The following is a 25,133-nucleotide window of genomic DNA, read 5'->3' as shown; positions in this document are numbered from 1 at the left end:
GTAACATGAGAATTAGCTGCAATTCTATAAAGCCAATCAGTAATGCTTACAAAGATATAAGAAGCAGTGTATAGTTTTAAGAAGACTACTTGGAAGGAGATCCATCCAAATAGCTAGTAAGAAACAAAAAAGTTCCTTTAAGTTTTTGTTTTTATGCCTCATATCTAATTATTAATTATAATCAGATATATGCAAATTAAAAAATTTTGCCAATTTTTAAAATTCTCTGATGTTAAAATTAAATGTACTTTAATTTTTCTAAATAATCTTGAAAAGCAGTACTGCACATAATCACTGTGTGATTATGTGCAGTACTGCAGTGATTATGAAAGACAAAGAACAGATAACATCAACTTTTTTTATTTTTTAACTGAAAACTTCACTGTGCTTCAAGCTTCAGTTTAACTGTCCCGGAACTAGTAATGTGAATATACAAACTGCAGCATTTTATGCTCTGATGTTAAATAAAATAAACCGGATGGCTGTTTAGCAGTATACTAAAATTGTAAAAGTCAAGAGATGCATAACAAGAATGTAAAATTCTATTACTTTTAAATTTAGTGATCACCAAAACAGAGATGGAGTTTTAAATAATAAGAATCGAATGCTGAAAACAGCACAATGTGTCACAGTTAAAATTTCCATAATGGAACTGTCATGATGTTTACTATAAACCAGAGTCCAGTTACAGCACTAAAAAACAGAATGACAAAAGTCATACTGCCTGCACAAATTTGTTTCCTTGATGGTGGCGACCCCTGTTCCTCTTATTTGATTTCTGTGGTTCCTTTTCACTTTTTGACGGCGATTCTGTAGGACTTGTAAATGCATTAGCTGGTCTCATCTTATTTGGTTTAGTACGTGCTAACTGGCTTGCCGGTAAAGCATTGTGTAATAATCTTACAACATTTCCAACTGCTTTTGTTCTTCCTTCTCGGAACACCATTCTCATACCTGCACGTAAGTATTCTGGATTTTTAATGAAACGAAAGTGAACTATTGCTTTGTCTCCCGTTCGTAAACACTCCTTAGACATACTGAGAATTGAAGCAGTCTGTCGAATGCTACCACAATGAACTGTTAAAAAAAAAAAAAAATTCCTCTATTTTAGAGTAAAAAATATAAATACCAATAAAATGAATAAATAAATTAGTATTTATTCTTATTTTAGAACAATCTACCCAAAAGCTATACATGCACATACTAAAATTTTGTTTAGCATATAATGCTGTCACTTACACAAAAGGAGAAATTAAAAAAGCTAAGAATTTTTACTACACAAAATATATATATATAAGTTTGCATGTATATCCTATTTACATAGCTAAATAACAAGTCATTATCAAAGCTCTAAATTAAAACCAAGAATAGTCATGTTACCAGTTTTGCAACTTACTTTTGGTACAGTAAACTCCTGTTATAGCACTTTATAAGGGAACTAGCCAGGAGAGCAATATTAAGTAATTATTGTTTTACACTTCCCAATAAAGGAGCAATTCCAGTGTGTATAATTTGTCTTCAAACAGTTGCTATTATTAAAAGTAGTAATCTGAAATGCAGTGGTGTGTTATACCTTCACGGGGCCAAAGACAAAAAGGAATTTGGGGCACAGAAATTCCATTCAAAGAAACAATGGAAACCATGATTTTATCACTATATATATATATCTGGTATCTGCTACATTTGTTAATATAAAACAAAACAAAACAAAAATTAATTTACAAAAACGAATTAAAATACCTACGATATTTAAGCTAAAATGTTCTTATTGAAAAAGTTCAGCTCTCTGTGTTCTTCTGTTAACTCAATATTTAATGTTCTTACACTCATTAAAATCAAAAACTGATGAATTATTCCGTTGCACCTCAGTTCTGCTTGGACATTCACTCAAGACTGGTTGATAAGATCGTGGCTACCTTCTTTCTGATGCTGTGCTGCCTGAAGCATAAGGGTGCCAGCGTTGTCGGGTAAAAAAAAACATGGCAGTCTATTTTTTCAATTAACTCAACTATTTAAGGAAGAATTAAATATAAAATTTCACCAAATTGGTAACACCATTTTTGAAAAAAAAAAAAAAAAAAAAAAAAAGTAATTTTCAAATTAATCTTCAAGTTCGTTGACCTTGACAGGTAGAAAATTCAGTTTCCGATAAAAATCACTAAATATTAAAAAAAAAAACAGCAATGTGTTTTTGAAACAGTGATTTTGCCCCCCCCATCTGATCAGGTCCCCTAGGCAGATGTCTTTTTTGACTATAGGATAATGTGCCACTGCTGAAACATCATTATGATATGAAGCATACAAGTTTTCATAATAAACACACAGTAGGAAGTGTCCTTCTTAAAAATAAAGTGGCAAATTTATTATCAAGCTTCTTTGCTTCAACACAAATTATGAAACGATGTCTGTCCCAGCAAGAAAAAGTGACTAAAGCTGCCTTATGTATTTCTTCCTCGTTGATGGCATTCACAGGATCCTGTTATCAGCCAGAAGCTATATGAGAAATTCAGAAATACCAGCAGAAGAATATTTTAAACAAATACAACATCATGTTTAACTTTCTGAATATTGTGACTTTAGCGATACTGCAAATACTTAATATTTATGCGATTTTTTTTACAAAAAAAGTGAGCAATACCACGAAGAACTCTTAATTGTGTTATCCCTCCCTTGAGGACAGAGCTTGTGGAGAAGACTTATACAATTTACTTACTGAATTTATGAATACTACCGATCTTGATATATCCAAGTTAATATCAATATGCACAGATAGTGCTCCTGCAATGACAGCTTCAACCAAAGGACTGGTTCAACACCCGAAGCAAGATAATATAAATCTGCTACGTTATTGCATAATTCAAACTGTCTTATGTTGGAAACTTATTAAAATTTTTGAAGAATAATGTAAAATTATAAAGATGATTAGTTTTATTCAACCTACATCCTCAGTTCATCATTGGTGATTCACACTGTTTCTTCAGGAAGTTGAAGCCAATTACATTGATATGCTTCACAATAATGTGGCTTAGCAAGAGTGACATTTTATGAAGACTGTGGGTCAATTCAGAAAGTAAAATTATTTCTTGCTATTTCCACAATTCCAGCAGTGAGAAATCATCTAATTTTTCTTCAAGATACAAATGTAATTTACTACTGCCTTCTTAACTGATATAGTTACACATTTGAACAATCTAAATGAGAAATTACAAGGAAAGGGCACGGTTATTTCTGAATTGCTATCAATTGTATATTCATTTCATAAGAAACTCAACATATTTTTCCTCTGATTAAATGATGACATGCCACATTTTCCATATGTGAAAGAAGTACTGATGGAAGAACTTAATATACAATTAGATAAAAACAAATACAATAATTTTCTAAAACTAAAAGATGAATTTGACAAAAAAAAAGTTTACAGATTTGAAAAAAAAATATACATAAAAATTAACACAGCTCATATGTCAATTTTTACATGAACCAAATGAGGAATTGAATAACGAGGCAGCAAAATGGTTTAAAAGTAATAAAGTTGCGCAATTGGAAATGGCTGATTTTTCAACAGTTTTGGGGAAAATATGTGCAATGTGAAAACTGTATACTCAATTTACAACATTCAGATCAACATTAGTATTACCAAAGGCACATGATGCAAGAAAGCAAGCTTATATAGCATCAGCCAAAAAAAAAAAAAAAAAGACACATTCCCTTCTCATTTCACCCATCCATCCGCTCCAAATGTTTGTCTAGTTCTGCCTTGAATCTATTCAACTTCTACAATGACAGATGGAAGTTTGTTCCAGCAATCAACCACCCGCTGGCTAAAGGCAAACTTCTGCACATCTATCCTACAACTGCCTTTCCTCAATTTGAATTTATACCCTCTCAGGCAATTATTCTGAGCAACAGGAAGAATCCCATCAGCATTGAGCATGCTCAAACTATTCAAGGCTTTATACACCTCACCTCGCAGGTGCCTAGTCTCCAGACACTGTAATTTGAAAAAATGAAGCCATTCTTCACAAGAGCAACCCTTTGCTCCATTCACTAATCTTGTTGCCCTTCTCTGTATTTGTTCCAACAGCTCTACATCTTTCTTAAAATGAGGCCGCCAGACCTGTATACAGTACTCAAGGTGTGGCCTGACCATTGCCTTATACAAGGGGATAAGGCAATGGTCAGGCACATATATACGTTAATCAGTGTTTTCAAAAATGAACCACATTAAGAACAAAAGTTTCGATATTGGCTAAAGAATGATCATCTGCAAAGTTTGTTCCAGATTTCAAAAAAATTGTTTTGGAAAAAAAAAATGCAATTTTTCTCATTAATATGCATATGTACATAAAATTAAACATTGTATCTATAATTACATAAATACAAATATTAGATGATTTATTAACTTTATTTTAATTTCAAGCATGCATATACTGTGACATTAATTTTTTTCTAATACAGACCCAAATGAAAACTAACCGGTGAATCCTAGTATATAGCATGTTGCCTTTAACTTTTATATTTATACTCACTTTCTCCAAAACTTCATCTGATCATAGTGAATTATGCATATTATGCACTATAGCATGATTTTGTTTACACTACTGAAATTTTAGTTACAGTGGTTCACACTACTGAAAACAAAACACTGATTTCTAACAATGTGAAGGGTGCACACTGTGAGAGGATGACAAATGAATGTGTGTGTGTGTGTGAGAGAGAGAGAGAGAGAGAGAGAGAGAGAGAGAGAGAGAGAGAGAGAGAGAGAGAGAGAGAGAGAGAGAGAGAGAGAGAGAGATTCATATTAGACAATAAAATGAAATTAACTACAGAAACTCCCGACTTACGTAATACTCGACTTATAGAAATTCGACTTTGCGCAAGTTTTTGCTGGCCAGTTCTAACTAAAAAAAAAAAAGTATTTTGCATCCCGTAGGAATAAACGGAGGCATCGTGAAAATATCGTAATGTGAACCCAATAACATGTTTTTTTTTTTTTATTTTTTTTTTTGTAATTCATTCCAAGTAAGGCTTACAATACCGGTCAAAATCTTAATACTGGTATTTCGGTATTTTTAATTTATGAAACCAGGATACCGGTATTCCAAAAACAAACGTCTTTCTCAATAAATTTTGATGACAATTAGGTGCAATAAAGTAAGGAAAAAAAAAAAAAAAAACAAGTACTGTAATTACTTGAATTCATGTTTTAAATATACTTTTATTGCAATAATAAATATTCAGAAAAAATCATTAAAATACAGTTATTCTAAAAACAAAAAAATACATATTGTTACTGCAAAGTTTAGTTATGTTTAAGCATCCACACTACCTGTCCAAATAAAGTGAGCTCTTCAGAAACATAAGCAATCAATAGTATGATCGTTTAAATTGGATCTGATTTTAGTACATATTTGATTAGCGGAAGAAAACGCCCTTTGGGATTCTATTCTGGTATTATTGTACCGAGATAATCGTAGACAATCTCAGTCCATATTTTATAAGCTTTGAACTTTTTTAGCAAAAATAGTTAAAAGTATTTCATTAATTTCTGACTCAAGTTCATCTTTTAAAATCTCATTGGTGTAAGGCAATTTCATATTTTGGAAAGAATTTGAGGAACACTGATGTTCTGCTCCATGTTGGTCTTCCATGGTTGAATTATGTTCATCATTTTCTGAAGGAGAAAGATGTTTTATTAAGCGAAGTATAATTTTCACTGTAGTATCTTTACTGAGTCTGGGAGAGAGCAAAGAGTGGGGATAAGGAATAAAGAAGAGAGCAGAGTGCAGTTAAGGAATTCTTCACATATATAAATGGCAAAGAACAGAAGGACAAATCAGATTGGACCCTTATGTAATGAATGGTGGACAGTTAGATACCACAGCTGAAGAGTTGCAGATGAACTCAACAGTTACTTTGCATCGATATTTACATAAAAAACCCCTTTGTGTCAATGAGATATCATGGAAGTGAAGTTGAAAAAAATGTAATTAATGAAGTTGAAATTTCAAGTGATTATTTAATTAGAACTTTCGCACCTACAGCGAGTAAGGCTCCTGTGGTTGATGGCATATACCCTATAATCTTAAAGGAGGCAGCAAGTGAGGGCATTAAACCTTTAAGGCTAGTTATGAGAGCATCACTGGACTCAGGAGAGATTCCGTTGGATTGGTGTAAATTGGAATATAAAGGTGGTTCTAGGAGTGTAACGGGAAATTACTGACTGGCCAGTCTAACTTCAGTAGTAGGGAAAATCATGGAGGCAATGATCAAGGGTGGAATTCAGGATCATTTATATGGAAATGGAATTCTGTAGGATACACAGCATGGTTTTCTAAAGGGAAAATCATATTTAATTAATTTGGCTAGTTATTTTGACAAGGTCACTCAACAGCTGGACTTTGGGAATAATTTTGACATTGTCTATTTGGATTTCAGCAAAGCATTTGACTCAGTCCCACATGAGTGTTTACTTTATAAGTTGGAGCAGGGTGGAATCATAGGGAAAATCCTTAGATGGATAGCACGATGGCTTGAGGGCACCAGACAGAGGGTTGTGATAAATGGTTATTTCTCAGATTGGGTTAATGTAAGAAGAAGTGGGGTTCCCCAAGGATCAGTATTGGGACTACTGTTGTTTTTGACTATCTTAAATGAGATCTATGAAGGGATGGAGGGCGTGAGGTTTAAACTTGCAGATGATGTAAAGATCGCTGCCAAGCAGAGCTTCTTCAGAGTGACCTAGATAGACTTCCGGGATGGTCAGAAAAGTGGCAGCTATGCTTTAATTCAGCAAAATGCAAGGTCTTACACCTGGGGAATAGCAACCCCAATATAATTTATACACTTGGTGGAGTTGAACTAAAGTCAGTAGTGGAGGAACGGGCCTTACGAGTTATGATACGGTCTGACATGAAGTTGTCCGAGAATTGTGGACAGGTCGCAATGTTGCATGGTGTCCTATCGATGATTTATTGAACATTTGCTAGTAGAAATAACGACGTCATAATCACATAAAGGTGATTTTATAACCTTTATGTAATTAAATTATAAACAATTTTTTTTTTTTTTTAAATTAGTACCGAAAAACTTGTTTTTTTTTTGATTTGGTAGTTGTTGGCGCATCGGCTTCTGTGGCCATATTGCACCTCCCAAGGTTTTTGCAGTACTTTGATCCAAGCCCGAGGCGGGAATCGAACCCGCGACCTTTGGGTTGCCGGGCAAGTACTTTACCCACTCGGCTAGCCCGGTCGGCCGAAAAAACTGGTATTTTTTGTATCAATACAGGAAAAAAATGACCGGGATCCCGGTATTGTAAGCCCTAGTTCCAAGTCTTTGGAAGTTGAACATTTTTGCTATATTAGTAAGCTGTTTATCTCTCTAAAAGGTCATATTTATAATGGAAATTGCACTACCCTTTCATCGTTATCATATGTTCCGTTATAAGAATCAATTTTGAATGCCTTTGTGATATTTTTCTAAAGGACGTTTCTGGAGGTTACAACCAAAAAACAATATGAACTTTCCAGTTTATTGGGCTTTTCTGTTAGTGCATCTAATTATAAACTCTATCTCATTGCATTTGCAATAGTACCAATAATTGCAATTGTGTGGGTTTTTACACTATTATGGTGAAATGTGTTCCCTTTCACTGAAATCTTCAATCATATAAAAAAACAAATTTTCAGAAACTTCTCTTCATTCCTATTTACATATTACAATGATGAAGGAAAAGAGACCAACAAAAAGTGCAAGTGGTGGTAGTGCCAGGAAACAACACAAAATTGATTTAGAAATGAAGATGAAAATGATTAAGAAGTACGAAGCAGGACAAAGTTTGTCATGGCCGTCATTTAGCGCAGCCACAATTTCTCGAGCTCCTGAATTTCGAATTATTTAATGTGTTTAAAGTGAATTCTTCCACTGGAAAAGTGTGCCAGCTGAAAGAACTAAGCAAGCGGATTACGTCGGTGAGAAAATTCTGTTATTAGCAGAGTTATCTTGTAAGAACTCTCTCGTTATCTGCCTAATCTCATTAGGCTTAGCATTCTGCTGGCCATGTTCTAACACGTTTTGCTGTAGTTACATGCGCATTGTCGATAATTAGGCTTAGCTGTTTCACTACTGTATTTCTCTTCGGAAATAAGAATCCGGGGTTTGAAGGATATTGGCTCGTTCCCACTGGGAGTTTGCTTCTTAGTTTGAACATTAAGTATGAACTGTTTTTAGTGTCTGCGGAGTTTTCATGACAACCCTGCTAAGAAAACAGGAAGTTGGACAGTTTTAGTGTGTTTAATTTAATTAGAATCGAAGCGGTGAATATGCCACCGTGGCCCCGTAACCACACTGCTGTGTATTTTTAGTGCTCTATGTTTAATCAAAAATTTGTGTGTTTAGTTGTCAAAGTATGATAAATTTTTGTACAGCCGTTCTCAGAATTTAATGAGCTCTTGGATGAACATGTTGTTTCTGCAATGAAGTTAAAAGGTAACTTTTTAATTATATTTTATAATTTTAATGCTGGCTACACCAAGTTTTAATGTACGTGATGTATACTTATAAGCTTATACAAAGCAATAACTAAGACCTTGAACGGGAGTCGTTTGGTACCTACTCCAAGGTCATTTTGGCAAAGGAACTCCCACAGAGACTTGAACCATAATCATAATTGTAAGTAGACAATCGTTTCCCTGCCTCAACAAATTTGACTGCCACAAATAACAACGTTAAAGCTATAGAAACTCGGAGACCAGGCCTTGTGTGATTGCCATGCAGAAATCGGCTTAGAAGAGCAACGAAAACTGAACTCAGCGTGTTTTGAGTTTTCTCAGGGAACAAGCAAGCCTTTTTCATAACCGAGGATGAGGAGAACAGAGACATGCCTGATCTGCAAGAATCAGGTAAAAAATACGCTTTTCTGTATAAGCTGCAAAATGGAATATTGTCTAAAATGTGCCTCAGTGGCGCATAGGACATTTAAGAAAATGAAGCAAAAAAAAAAAAAAATTAATGGATTTGTGCTGGCTGTACTGCAACAGAGATAAACCAAACCGGGAAAATATCTGATAAAAAACGAAAAGAAGCGCTCTCCAAGATTATTGATGAATTATCAGATAATGAAGTCTCTTTTGAGAATTCAGAGATAAAAACCTTTGGATCCAAATTCCCTCTACAAGACACCAATTGTACAGACACTCTACAGTTAATTAATCAAATTTGCTCAGAGCAAAACTCGTCAATAAATCGAAGCAACACAAATCATCATGACTTGAAATCCCATATAGATGAGTTACGAATCAAACTAGATACGGTCATTACCAACCAGGACCTTTTAAAACAGCAAATCCGCACGATATTAGCAACTCAACAAGAACTCATAATGAGTTCTGAAAAAGAAAAACAACGGAACAAAAAACTCAGCGAACAAGATACCACGATCTATAATATGATGCGCACGTCAAGGAACAGCCATGCTTCATTTTGCAATATGCATGGAATGGAACTTAAATCAAAAGGGGTAGACGCAGTCAAGAGCAGACCATCTGAACATAACAACATGAATGAAAATTCTGATATGAATAACATGGTCAGTATACAACTTTTGTCGCGAGATGTTCCATCTGATGTAATTTCAAAAAATCGTAATACCGCTAAATCGATCCTCCCTGTGGATACCCTCAATAACTGTCATAATGAAGCACCCAAGTTAATCAGTTGCAAAACGCCGGGGTGTATTAGGGGTGAGATAAGTTTTTCGTCGCAAAGCTTGTTGCAACCGTCGTGCACCAAAGACAAATTAACCGTTTCTCAGGCCCGGAGCAATAATCCAAACCGATATCTCTTTGCCAGGAACAGTGTCAATGGCCGCACTGTCCATACAGGACAAGCCAAGGCCAGAAATCCAGAACGAGTCAATAAGCAAGTCTGCAGCAGATGAGTTGCAAAGAAATTTCATACCTGTGTTAATAGCTTAATAGTGTGTTAATACTACCAATATGCAAATCAAAACTGGATGTTTCAAAATTCATAAGTTTTCCAAACAAAATGAACCGGCTAACAGAATCAATACTCAAATCACCACCCAATCCGCAGAGAAAGATATTTTGCCCTCACACAATCCCGCCGAATTGGAATGTTGCCCAAATACTCAGGGAGACAATCACCTTTCAGAGGAACTTCAATTCCCTAATTTAGCAAGCAGCGAAGTCCCGGTCATGAATTCGTGTCAAGCAGCTGAACAGAGGTGCGATCCACAAGTGGAAGCCCACCAAATTAGCACCCTACCTCCAAAATTGACCTAAGTTTTACCATCTGTGCTGCTGTCTGAAAGCAGCCATTGCTCACCTGTCACGAACAAACAATCTTGGGCAAAAATCGCTGCTACCCATTCTATTTCATCTCAATTAACAGCTAATCAGAACCCTCATTTCCCCAGGACACCCTTTCAAATTAAGAGCCACCCTGCCAATATCAAGGAAAAGTGTCAGATTAGGATTGGTACCTCCACATCCTCTATTCTGAAATCGATGAGCATGCCTTCCACCTCCCAGCACAGAAGTCTTTTTATTTCCCGACTGGGGCCACTGACAACTGCTGGGGAAATTGAGGCTGCAATGAGTAAAGAACTTGCATACCAAAGTATCTGCAAATTTACTCAAGAAAATGCAAAATTACTCGTCCTTTAGAGTAGTTTGCAAAAGTCGGGCGTTCAGATCTGTTGCATCCACATCTGTATGGCCAGTTGCCACTTTAATCGGGCTTTTTTTATGAACCGAAAGACCCAAAACCATCCACTTCAACTTCCATCTTATGAGCAAAACAGAAAGATGACAGCTCCCCCCTGCATGACTAACAAATTGTGAAACTACACTAGTGTCTCTCGACTGTCGAAAACCACTGCACCACATGTCCAGCTCCAATCACTTTCTTGCCCCAGCTACTGCTTATAAACATACCGATATGACACCACATAACCCTGCTTTTCAATCACTTTCAATTAACAGGATAAATTCCACAAGGCCTAATCTGTTGAGGTGTTCAAAACAATCTACAAATAGATCAGCACTTATAAAAATTCCCTTTCAACTCGCCCTTAGAATTTTCTACCAAAATGTCCGGAGCCTCCGAAATAAGCCTGAAACCCTCGAACAACTCTTGTTGTCCAACAGCATGGATGTAATCTGTCTATCAGAAACATGGCTTGAACCTGATCAGGAGTCAATAGCCTATGCTCCGCCCGCTGGATTTTCATCGTTCTTCACGTCAAGATCTCAATCTAGAGGCGGCGGTGTTGCCATCTTCGTCAAAGATTCCAACCTGAAATTTGTGCACGTCACATCTAGCAACTCCTTATTTTACGAAGCAATACTCGTGACTGTGAAGTTTAATCGATTTAACCGCAATCTACATAGCCCCAGCTCCAGATATTGCAACAGTTGACGATGCTACCGGCTGGATAATGAGTAAGTTACACCCTTCTGCTACGCACATACTCTGCGGTGATTTTAATCTTCCACCCCACCTGAGCCCTCTCTTTAAACGACTAATGAACAATCTCTCTCCATTAAAGTTGATGATTATCAATGAGGAGCCAACGGGAGGCACCAATCACCTTGAATTGATTCTATGTTCTGGAATTTGCAGAGTCGACATTCCACCAGAAACGTCCTTCAATTCAGATCACAACCCAATTGCATTACTCCTTGTTCTGTCTATGCCAAACTTCAATTGCCCTAATACTGTTGAAAAGAAAATCATATTCTCTCAGAATTTTCTGGATCCAAAAAAAGTGCCTCGAGGCAGCGCAGTCTATTCCATGGCATGTGCTTGATGGATGTGACCCAATCCTCGTAGTTGATCTAATCACTAGATGGATAAATACAGTCGCCCTCTATGCATCAGCTAAAACCGTACACATTTCTCCAAGAACTAGAGCTTGGTGGACCAAAGATCTAGTGTGCAGTTTCCACAACAAACAGTACCTTCACAGGCAGTGGAAAATCTTTGGCACAACCCAAGATCAAATCCTATACTCCAGAGCAAGAGCTATGTTCAACAGACTCAAGGCATCAGCATTAGAGAGATACATTGATGCTACCTTGTCTAAAGGAAAAGTGCCATACTCATCATGTCTTGATGAGTATGGCGTCAATAATACTCATTAATTAATTCAAATCTTGATCTAGATAACTGGATGGACTACATTTCAAGATTCAAAACCAATTCGCCTCTGCTGAAATTCCTCTCCAAAACTCCCAATTTGCTCCTACTGATGACCTTTCCATAATTTCCATCACAAGAAAGCAACTGATATATGCTATTAACTCCCTGCGACCATCTAGTACCGCAGGCCGTGATAGGATACCTCATTTCATAATTAAATGCCTTAGCCCGTATATCCTAGATGCATTACTCTCAATCTACAACTATTCTTTCCACACGAGTTTTCCCTGCTCAGTGGAATGAATACTCTGTGAGGCCACTGCCTAAGGTCAAAGCACCAACAAGCCTAAAAGATTTCAGACCAATCTCAACTTCTTCCACCCTCCTCAAACTTCTAGAAAAGGTACTCCTTCCAGCATTAAACAAACAGCTGATGCCACAGAAGCCGAAATAGTTCCATTTCGCAGTCGAAAATAGATCCACCACAACAAACCTCATGGCCGCACAGACATCAATTCTTCAAGCCTTCGAAACTAAATCTGAATTAGCTATAGTGTACGCTGACATTGAAGCTGCTTTTGACAGCCTAGACGTCACAGCCCTTCTCAGACTCCTGCAATTCTTCTTCAGGATTAATGGAGACCTACTAGCTTTCTTCACCGTCTTATTGAAGAATAGAAGTGTCCACCTCACTTTGAAGAAAACCCACTTTACAAGAAAAATTAATGCAGGAGTCCCACAAGGTGCATTACTCTCAATCTACAACTCTATTCTTTCCACACGAGTTTTCCCTGCTCAGTGGAATGAATACTCTGTGAGGCCACTGCCTAAGGTCAAAGCACCAACAAGCCTAAAAGATTTCAGACCAATCTCAACTTTTCCACCCTCCTCAAACTTCTAGAAAAGGTACTCCTTCCAGCATTAAACAAACAGCTGATGCCACAGAAGCCGAAACAGTTCCATTTCGTAGTCGAAAATAGATCCACCACAACAAACCTCATGGCCGCACAGACATCAATTCTTCAAGCCTTCAAAACTAAATCTGAATTAGCTATAGTGTACGCTGACATTGAAGCTGCTTTTGACAGCCTAGACGTCACAGCCCTTCTCAGACTCCTGCAATTCTTCTTCAGGATTAATGGAGACCTACTAGCTTTCCTCACTGTCTTATTGAAGAATAGAAGTGTCCACCTCACTTTGAAGAAAACCCACTTTACAAGAAAAATTAATGCAGGAGTCCCACAAGGTGTCTTGTCTGGCCTTTTCTTCTCAGCAATTCTGATTCCTTTCACGAGTCCTCGTGATGATGCTCTAATATATGCCGACGATATAAAGTTTCTTACCTTAATCCCACCGTCTGCAAACCCAATGGCAATTACGTCTTCCATCACAGAGAACTTGACTACTCTTTCAACTTACTTGAAGATGTTTGGATTAAACCTTAACCCGTCAAAATCTGCAATAATGACTTACTCATTGAAACAGCAACCAACAATAATTCAACCTTTAGTTTTAGGTGCTCTAATTCCAGTGGTTACCTGCCATAAAGATCTCGGTGTCTATTTTGATCCGAAGCTGAAATTTAATGTTCACACAGAATACCTCTGGAATAGTTTTAACACCCTAAGGTGGAGAGCGAAACAACACTTACTTCATTCCAACGATGCCGCAATCACTAACAGATATCTTCAAGCCACCGTTTATCTGGCTATTTTATACGCTGCTGAAATTTGGGTATCTGCGTCGCCCTCACTTCAAAAACCGGTGTTCTCGTGTGAATACTGGACAATGAAATGGGCCACAAATAAACATCACCGACCCCCTCAATTGAGAACAACTGACATGGCTGAGCAGCTAAATGTACCCAGGCTCCCGAGGTTAATTGACAGCAGGCATTTAATGACTTCAGTAAAAATGTACACAGGAGTGATAAACGCCCCAAACATCTGGAATTTCTGTCAGTGGCACAATCCTACGCCATCCTTGAGGTCAGAGCCCACACTAATCCTCAAATACAACCGGTTGAAACTGTGTAGTCGGTTCCTACCTGCCCAGGCACTCCCCAAAATTCAGGCACTGCTCCGTCTTGGAGTCGACCTTCAGAAATTAGCTACCGACTACAAATACCGTCACATGCTCCTCGAGTGGATTCCATCTGTGGAACTGGGATAATTTCCTCCATATGACGTTTAGTCCTCATTTCTCATTATTATAATTTACATGTTTGTAACTCAATTTCTATGTAACGGTATTTTTTTCCTTTTTGCCAATTAATTTCATTTATAATTTCATTTATAATGTAAAACTCCTGGCCATGTCGCCGTGTTGAGTATTATTGTCTCTAGTACATGTACTGTACTTATTAGCAATAAAGAATTTATTTATTTATTTATCTATTGCAAGGGAATTAGGTCTCGTTGCTTCAACAGTGAATACTATTTTAAAGGACAGTGCATTAATAATATGGATGGAAATCAGATTCAGAAGCGAGTGCCCCTGAGTTTAATGACCATTCAAGCAAAAGCAACAAGTATTTATAAAGATATTAAGGATGAGTATGGTGAAAGCCAAGCCAAATCGTGGCACGCAATGGGTGGTTTAACAATAGGTTCAAGCATCGCGCTGGTTTCCACAACATTAAAGTATGCATTGAATCGCCAGTTCTGCAGCTGCAGAGAAATTTTGTGATGGGTTGGAAAAAATTATTGATGAAGGTGGCTATTCAATGCAGCAAATTTTTAATGTTGACGAGACTGCTCTGTATTGGAAAAAAATGCCAGATTCAACATACATTGCCAAAGAGGAAAATACAATGCCAGGTTTCAAAGCGTCAAAAAGATAGGGCCACGCTCTTGCTTGGGGCTAAGACAGCAGGAGATTACAGATTAAAACCACTGCTTGTGTACCATTCTGGAAATCCTCATGCATTTAAGGGCATCAATAAAGCCTCCTACCCATGCATTTCTGATCAATATCTCTCATTGAGGATTGGTTTAAACGCTGCTTCATTTCCAAGGTTGAAAAATATTGTAAAGACAACGACAATCCTTTCAAGATTTTGCTTCTATTAGATAATGCTGCTGGACACCCTATGCATCTAGATGATTTCAATTTGAACAAGAGTCATATTTCTACCGTCAAACATGACTTCACTCATCCAACCACCTATGGATCAGGGTGTTATTTTGAATTTAAAAGCATACTATTTAAGCACAACATTTGCTCAGGCATAGATCATGAGAAAAATTTTACGTTGAGACTTTTGGAAATCTTACAGTATTTACCATGGCATCTTAAACATTAATAAGGTTTGGGCAGAAATTACTAAAAGTTGTTTAAATGGCGCATGAAAGAAAATATGCCCACGGCACGTAAAAGGCTTCGAAGGATCTGAAAAAGACAAATCATATGAAGAGGTTACAGATAAGATTGCAAGGCTACTTCAGTTGGAGGTTGATGCCAAAGATGTGGAGTTAACAGAGGAAGAAGAGAAGGAATTATCTAATGAAGAACTTATTGACTTGCAAAAGTGTGATAGTGAAAGAAGAAAATGCTGACGAAGCTCAAGATGAACCAAATGAGAAGCCAATACGCTTCACCACCAAAGAGACGGCAATGGCAAGGTTTGAGAAGATGGATCTTGACAGCGAATTATTCTTAAAAGTTAACAGAGGGGTAAATGATATGCTTGCTTGCTACCAGGCAATCTACGATGAAAAAAAAGCCACCATCCAGTCATCCATTAATATGTTCTTTTGTAAGGTTGAGCAGCCAACCCCATCTAAATCTCCACAGCCCTCAACCTCTGCAGCAGTGTACTCATCAGCTGAAGACATTGATTCTGGCAACGATGCTTGAGAGGTAAATTTATTACTTTGAAAATTTTTTTAAATTGCACGCTTTTGTAATTTTTATTTGTGCACGAGATAAAAAATTGAATAAATACAATAAATAATTCTATTTACATGTTTGATGAACATTTATTTTTTGATTCAATCAATTCAGCGAGCACAGTTGCGAGTGCTGCACAAGCATGGGGGAAATTCCAACTTACGTGGTGCCGCGTGGAACAACCCTTACGTAAGTCGGGGAGTTCCTGTAAGGCATGTGCAGACTTACTCACTTTCCTACATAACAAAGATGACCAAATTTCGTTTCTGCTGACATAATAGTCAGGCAACACAAAGTATATGAGCTGTACATTAAAACAAGTACTATGCTGAATAATATGCATAACTATATATTATCTGCTGAACAGAGAGAGAGAGAGAGAATACAAAAATCTTGAAATATTATTTGCGTTTTAATACTTGTAACCTGTACAAAAACAGGTTCTTTCTTAGAGCACTCCTCTATTCGCTAAACTTAATAACTTAGTGTTAGTAGTGCTGAAAAATGCAGGGAGATAAGCTCATGTAGCATCAACCAGAAAAAACGAAAATATAAGTTTAAAAAAATAATAAAAAACCTCATCCATATATCCTCCCCACTTCGACAAACTGTTTAATACTTCCTTAAATTTATTCAATCTACTTACTTCCACAATACCAGATGAAAGTTTGTTACAACAAACAATTACTCTCCAGCTGAAAATACATTTTCACACATTTATCCAGCAACCATTTTTTTTTTTTTTTTTTTAATTTAAATTTATTAATAAAATAAATTTTCTGTTTATACATACTATGGGGCAACCACAATAGATCAAAGGATTTCACAAGATAGAGAGAATACAAGAACACTAACGTACTTAGCAGTAACGCCAGTTTGAACGATATTCACTCAGGTGTACCCCTCTTCCCTTGCACTGACCACTCGGCTACATCCCCTAATGAGTGTGGTCCGAGAAAGGGTAAGGATGCCATCAGCATTTAGTTTACTCACTCTATTCAGACCTTAAACCAGATCTTCTCTATTCAGATCTTCTTCCAGATGGCCAGTTTTAAAATGTAATTTACAGAACTGAAGGTTCTTCATAGTAATAATAACTTTGTGTGTCTTTGACTAATCTTGTTGCTCTATTCTGCTCCCATTCCAATAGTTCCACATCCTTCAGCTAAGGCCTCCAGACCTGTATGCAGTACTCAAGACATGGCCTAATCATTGCCTTATACAGCAGGATAATCACCTCTTGTATGCCTGCTGGCAAAATTCCTGTATATCATTGACAGAACCCCAATGCTCAGAGAAATTCATGTCAGAGTGTATCCCCCCAGGTCTTTTCATTCTCCACTATTTTCAGTGTGGTACGATCCAACTGGTATGTTATTCTGGGATTACTTCTACCCTATCTACATATACCGATGAGTCAAAACATTATGACCAATGAGTCGTTATGCAAATTGAAGCAACTGCAGGTGAACTACAGCACGTGCGCAAGTCAGGACACAGTATAAAACACACCTGATACTGAGCTCTGATAATCAGTGTTACTCTTGTTCTTCAGATGGGAAAGAAAGGCAGAGGACTTAAGCGAGTTTGACAAAGACCAAATTAGAATGGCCAGACAACTGGCCATTCTAATTCAGAGCATATATCCGAAACGGCATAGCTGGTGGTGTGCTCACAGTCAACTGTGGTTAATACCTACCAAAAGTGGTCAAAGGAGGGAAAATCCACGAACCACTAGCGAGGTGTTGGACGACCACAGCTCACTGATGCTTGAGGTGAGCAAAGGCTCTTCCAGATGGTATGTGGCAATGGAAGGGCGAATGGTGCACCTAGCCAGTAATTGGAATGCTGGTGACAGGAGTAATGTGTCATAACACACAGTACATCGAACCTAGCTGAAAACGGGGCTGTGTAGTCGCAGGCTGCTCCGAGTGCCAAGGCTAAACATGGTCCACTGGCTACAGTACCGTCAATGGGCACGCAAGCATTGAAACTGGACCTTGAGTGATTGGAAGAAGGTCATCTGGTCCAATGAAGTTTCCTGTTGCACCAAGTGGATGGCCAGGTATGTGTGTGTTGTTTACCCGGGGAAGTGATGGTGTCCAGATGCACCGTGGGACGAAAACAAGCCGGTGGTGGCGGTGTTGTGCTTTGGGTGATGTTCTTCTGGGATACTCTGGGTCTGGTCATCCATTGCCAGGCACTCTGACATCTACCACCTACCTAAACATCATTGCTGACCAGATAAACCCTTTCACAGTAACGGTCTTCCCCTCTGCTGGTGCCGTCTTTCAGCAGAATAATGTGCCATGCCACACCACCCGGATTGTTCAAGACTGGTTCGCAGAACACTTTCAGATATTGCCTGGCCTCCAAATTCCCCAGATATCAATCTCATTGAGCATCTGTGGTTTCTGTTAGAACAGCAACTCCAATCTCTGGTGTCTCAACCATGGCCCTTACAGGAATTAAAGGATCTGCTGGTTAAGTGTTGGTACCAGATACCACAAGACACATTTAGAAATCTTGTAACATCCATGCCTCACCAGGCATGAGCTGTTTTTGCTGCACATGTAGGACCAACATCATATTAGGTAGGTGGCTATAATGTTTTGGCTCATCAGTGTAGTACCTTGCATTTATCAATGTTAACCTTTTAAAGTCCAGCCACTCCTCGGTCTATACGCCTAATTTTTCTAGGGTTTGTTGCAGTAGTATGCCTTGATTCCTATCATTAACCACCTTGCCAACCTATGTATGAAGTGTAAACCTAGGCATTAAGCTTGATATTTCTCCATCAGTAGAATTAATAACTACTAAAAACAGCAAGAAGCCAAACAGTGAATCCCGAGAGACTCCAATATTATTAGTCCAAGAAGAACAGTGCACATTAATAACCACCATCTTCTACCATTAATCATCCTTTTATCCATAGCAGTAACTTGCCCCTACACTGCTACAATTTGTGCAGCAGACTTTCACGTGTTAACAGTAGCAAAAGTTTTACTGAACTGTAAGTATATGACAATAAAATATTTTTTGCATCCAGTTCCTTTGTTATTTCTGCATCATAATAACTAATCATATTGATTAGCAAACATTTCCCCTTAGCAAATTAATGCTAAGAATGATGTATAACTGCATTCCGGCCAAGATAATTCTTCATTACGTCTTTAACCGCTACAAGTATTCACGAAGAAGTATTTTTTTCCCCCCTCATTATTTACCACATTATTTTCCGCTGGAACACAAATCAAGCTTACATATTTGTAATTACTCTCATTCCACCCTTTGACCTCCACATGTGAATCATTTGCACATTCTTCAATCTATGGAGACCTCTCCTGAATCCAAGGATGTTCTCATAATTATGGCAAAGGGTTTGATTACCTGCTTGGCACTTTTTTTAATATAATTGAGTAGCTCCCACATCAGTACCAGGCTGCCTTATTACTTTTAGTTTCAACAATTTGTCTTTCACTTTCTTCTTAGTTATCACAAAATCATTTAGTTACACCAGTTATAACTTAGTATACTTCCAGTATCCTTATGTGCAAAAAAAAAAATAAAAATAAAAATAAAATAAAAAATACTTCTTCATGAGTACTTGTAGATACACAATATTTATTGTTTGGCAGCAACCCAAATGAGATTATCAATAAACATGCTATTCATATCTAGTGTACCAAAGCAGTTCATCTTTCCTTCCTTCTAGTGTCAACATAAACAAGCAATTCTTTGCACTCACAGCTATTTCTAACATTCCCACACGCAACACTATACAACATTTTCTTACCCATAGCTTGGTATCTTGGACTAATAGTTGTTGGATGGTGTAATACTAAAATTTCTCCTTCAAACTCCCAACAAGCTTCTGGATTCAGAGAAGGGGATACCATCACCATACCTTTCCTTATATCAGATCTTCTAATCTGTAAAATTTTAAATGAAAAAGTTTTAATTGATATTTTCAATTAACTCAAAAATATTATAAAAAATCTCAGGACTTATGTTCATTTGTTACATAAAAGATAATTTCTGAATAACAGTTTGCACTATAAAAGACATTACAAATGCACTGATCTCCCATTTTGAAAGGCATCAACTGACAATTGCTACAGAAATAAAAAGAACTTCTCAGATCAAATAACGATTTGTAATGGTGTATTATCAGTCTGATAGTGGTCATTACCCACTATACCCCTAATAATACCCCTAGCATTGTCGCTGGTTGTGGGTATTATTGCATCAGGCAAATCACTGCCTGCAATAAAAGATATTACTACCTCATTACAGGCTCTCCTCTAATGAGATAACAATAACCATTTGATAGGCCAAATGACAGGAAAAGTGCTTATGAAAGCTTCATAAGCATTCACAAATATCAGTTAACTTATCTACAAACCCAGAAAATTTATTAATTAGCATTACCATTAATGATATCAAGAAATCAAGAAAAAAAAATGTTAACCAATGCACCTCTTTTTAAATTTAGACAAACTAAAGAAAACTTAAAAAATACATATAAATAAAACTAAAGGAAAAATTTTGGAATTATTCTGTTTTTTGGACATCTATTAGCCCCTATCAATTTACATTTTGTCACCACACGGACTTCATTTTTGCAAACAGCAGCATATGTATCTCCAGTGATTGTTTCCTCATAAATTTTAATACATCTATCCTGCACATAATCAGGTTTTTTATAAATACTATTTTTTAAAATATTTATGGAAGTGTCACTTCATAAGGGGCCAACTTAACCTTACACAACTTCATGAATTTGTGAATAACTTCTGACCCATTCCCTTCTCGTCAAAAATTTGAAGATGACTTGAAGCTCCAATCTCACAAATTCATGTTTTCCTCGAGTTGGCCATTTTAATTCTTTTCTGTTCTTCCGTACTTCACTGTATTGAGCTGGACCTGTGCAAACAAGAACAGACATTTATGAAAGTATTCTAAATCTAGTTTTTTATATTTTAAGCATATTCGTAGACCAGATAGATAAGTTATTGAATACCCCTTGTAGCCAATCAGCTTAGTCAGAAATGTCCTCTCCTTAACAAAGAAATGTTCTGATTTCCTATAATTCCATTCCTGTTTGGATAATCTTGTATACAAACTTCCATAACTTCTTTTCCTCTTGTATATTAATGACCTTCATTCATTGACTGGAAATCCTATCCACAGTTTTGCTGATGATAGCAAATTGCATTCCACCTTTCAGTTTGAGAAACCTTGCCCTCCACAAACAGCTTCAACTTCTCAAATATTTACTACCAATTCCTTAAATGCCGATCTCCAGGTAACTCATCAGTGGGGCAAAGATAACTTAGTTGATTTCAATCCTTCTAAAATTCAGTCCTGTTTTATATCTTGCAAAAAGGACTCTTCTGCTCCTATGCTTGTCTTCGATGACACTGATTTCTAAGGTAAGATCATATATATTTATTGGGGATTACCCAGTTTGCCTGTGGAGCGAGGCCCCTTGTAACATGTAGTTCTAAGCTGTAATGTTTAGCTTATATGTAAATTGGGCTATGTAATCTCTCTCTTGCCATAACATGTTACAAATATTGCTCCCTCTGCATCTAAAAAACTAGCTTTTCTCTTTCGCTCTTGGTGTTACTTTTTTGCAAACAGCTGTTCACTACATACAAATTTGTCCTACAATGGATTATTGTTCCCCCAAAACGTCTCTCAAGTCTTCTAGATTCCATTCAAAGGAGGGCAGTTAGGTTAATTAATGACTCATTTCTAACACAGTCTCTCCACTCTGTCCCATAGATGGTCTGTTTCTGCTGCATGCCTTTTTATAGATACTTCCACAGGCACTATAATACTACTATAATTCCCACTCTCTCTTCCAAAGCAGTCATGTGCCGCACCCCATCAACACATCCATTTACTGTCCAACTTCAAACTCACAGAACCAACTTTTCTTAGGCGCCTCCGTAGCCAGGTGGGCAGGAGCAGCAGTGCGTAGCACACGCTTCTTGATTAGACCAGGGTTCGAGCCCATGACCACCAAATACGGAGGATGCAGAAAGGTCAGGGAATGACCACTGCACATCCCTGGAGCAATATGGCCTTAGTTGCTAATGCTCCTAAAAAAAAAAAAAAACCCAAATAACAACAACCAACTTTTCTTCTTCATTTATTCATTCAACTTTCATTTTTTGGAACAAACTTTCTTCATACGTATTTCCTGAATATTACAATCTACAATTACAATCTTCAACCCATGCACAGTACTAAGTACTATAGGTTCTAATACCTCTTGACTTCAGTGAAAACAGATTAAAACACAGAAATAAATCGAAGTAGGATGTGTATGAATTAATTAAACAAATTCATTTAGAACAAAGGAATTAGTTGAGAGATAAAATTACAGCTGTTTATAAAATACCAGTAGTTCACAATTTTTTCATCATTGGGCCAATATTGATGAAAATATGACAGAAATTATGGGTGGGCTTTACATTGAGTTAATGCTGTGATATCATTACCCTCCTCACATGAAAGAATGGTTTTAAAGAGAAGAGTTTGCAGGCACATCTTGTTATTGCGAATGATGTGATAGTTGTGATTTTCACAGTATTTATGATCAACTAATTATTTTCTGCGAATCAATCCCCACCTTAATTGGTCATCAAAATTTTTACCATGAAATTTAGTTAACAAGAAATATTTGTGAAAGTCCTGTGCATTTTGCATTTACCAGTTTCCATTGTAGTTAGTACACAAGTCTTATGATTCTATAAAATTTTAACAAAAATTTTCATCCCATTTACACGTAACATCATAAAAACAACTACAGGCTTTACTTTTTTAACACCTGTAACACACTTTTTTAAACCTATATTAACCTAGGCACTGTGAGCTGGGTAAAAAATAAAGGGATTGAACAAAAATTTAAACCTTTACAAATGAGAATTTAAATGAAAAAAAAAAAAAAAAAAAAAAAAATGAAGCAATGGAAGGAGTAGATAAGAAATAGTATCTACTCATTTATAATATTGAGTATTTAGTTTATTCTGTTTTGTTTATTTTATTTTATTTATTTTTTTTTGCTAGTGCAGCAAAAGCCAGTGGCTTCCTTGCACTGCACAGCAATAGGATAAGAAGCAGGAGGAGGAAACTGGACTGATGGTAGTATAAAGCGAGCATTAGAAGAACGAGGACTTGCTCTAGTCAGGGTTAAATAACAGAAAATAGTGAATAGAAGAATGATAGTCCAATAGCACTGATTTTTGCTATCACAGTGATCTTACCCCCTTCCAGTTAAAAGATTTGGACAATGAAAGATACCTCAATCAACAAAAACCATAATAAATTTTTGGAACTTTATGCAGTATATGCAAACAGTTGGCATCCCTTGCAACGTGTGATGAGATTTAACTTCCAAGAAGGCCATTTCCTTAAGTTACCCAGAAAAGTGTGCTTTTAACCATTTATGATGCAACAAAATGATTTCCAGATGTTAGAAATAAATACATGGAATTAGTGTTTTTTTTTTTTACGACAAATTTAATGATACTGTTACAACTTCAAGTTACTGGTGGGAACAAGAACTAATATTAAGCCATCATTATAATGGCTTAATATTAGTTATAATTAAAATACTATCTGTCCCAGGGCTGCTTAGTTTTAACCTCCCATTCTCTTGCAATTTAAAGTTACAACTAATATTTGTTTTATGCTCAAGAATTTTGATAAAGCTATACTTTTTACAATCATTACCTTTTTTAATGCAAAAGAAGCAGTTTGTCCACTGTGCACTTCCTTAACAGGCATTCGTTTCCTGTGGATAGATTTCACTGCAACGGATTGAAAACGACCTAGTGGATCTGGTCCTAACATTAGGATATCATTTAAATGAATTACACCTTTTACTGTTGTACCAGAAACAACGGTTCCAACGCCCTGTAAAATAAGTTAAAATGAATTATTTTGGTAATTTGGATTCATGCTATTACAATGATGATTAAAGGATGGATTAATAATATATATATAATCTTAGAGCTGGAAAAAAACTGAAAATCATATCCTGAAAGTGAGCGTGTCTCTTCTCAAAGCGTGCTAAAAAAGTATTAAACTTAATATTTTAAATATCTATTAGAGTGATGTCAATATTATTTATTTTTAATATTTCTTTGGTATTTCTTAAGTACCATTTTTACTTTCAATCTCACTAGTAATTATGCTATGCTAGAACTAGAAGTATGACCTTAGAAAAACTAAATAGTAACCACATACTACCTTTTTTCTTTTGTGCTCTAAGATATGCTTCATAGTGGTGCAAAACATGTACAGGCTCACAACTGTCAAATGAGAACTGTTATTGATTTCAGTGGCATTTTGAATGCAACCTGCAGCGACTTGCAAATTTGAATGCAACTTGCAGACTTGTGATTTCTTTAGCTTAACCACTCTTTTTTATGCAGTTCTGTGCACAAAAACTGATAGGACTGTTATCTGGAGATTGCAAAGACCAGGCAATTGGACCTTCTTGGCTGTAACAAGGTCAATATTATTTGATACAAACTCCTTATTCCCCAAAGGGAATAAGGAGTTTCTCGTCAGAAAAGCTGTATACAAATATGCATTTAAATGAATTGGTAGAATATGTGGACATAGTAGTTTGGTTCCTAAAATCCTGAAGTCGTGCTGGAAAGATGTTTATCTAATGGTATTAAAATTTTTCAACATCTACACATGAACAATATGCAGCCAGTGGTAGAAAATTTGATTGTTGTCACTATTTTCAGGTGTTAGTCATATCTGCTGTACTTGGTAAGAATGCAACCTTTCTTTGCATGACACAGGGCATACTTTATTACAAGAAATTCCCGTGCAGACAGATTCAACAAGCGGCAGGTGATGACAGCCTAATTTTTTGTTGCTTTTTACAGGAGAATCGTTTTTACAAGATCATACTTTTTAAAGACACAAATTGCAAAACCTTTACTTGCTCAACCTCCTGCTGTGCCTCTAACCACCCAATCAGTCTCTAAGCCTTGTAGTGCTTCCTGATCTGTGAGAACTTCAACAGAAAGGTTGCTCCTCTAGTTCTT

The 25,133-nt window shown here is 36.7% G+C and overlaps 1 protein-coding gene across 8 annotated transcripts in view; it reads right to left on the bottom strand.

The window, feature by feature from the left end:
• Positions 1-418: 418 nt before the first annotated feature.
• GTPBP1 (GTP-binding protein 1) overlaps positions 419-25,133 on the bottom strand; it is a 270,000-nt gene continuing 245,285 nt past the window's right edge. For all 8 annotated transcript variants that reach the window (XM_090372553.1, XM_090372554.1, XM_090372557.1 and 5 more), the window contains 3 exons: positions 23,800-23,982; positions 19,850-19,985; positions 419-1,077 (listed from right to left, as the gene is read on the bottom strand). In XM_090372553.1, the coding sequence (XP_090228679.1) occupies positions 716-1,077; positions 19,850-19,985; positions 23,800-23,982 (681 nt within the window). In that variant the 3' untranslated portion in view covers positions 419-715. The remainder of the gene's footprint in view (positions 1,078-19,849; positions 19,986-23,799; positions 23,983-25,133) is intronic.

This window comes from Mastigoproctus giganteus, chromosome 4, assembly GCF_048544385.1.
Source record: "Mastigoproctus giganteus isolate SK-2022 chromosome 4, ASM4854438v1, whole genome shotgun sequence".
Classification (NCBI taxonomy): domain Eukaryota; kingdom Metazoa; phylum Arthropoda; class Arachnida; order Uropygi; family Thelyphonidae; genus Mastigoproctus; species Mastigoproctus giganteus.
The sequence above is the reverse complement of the archived record's forward strand: the minus strand, read 5'-3'. Positions and strand labels throughout refer to the sequence as shown.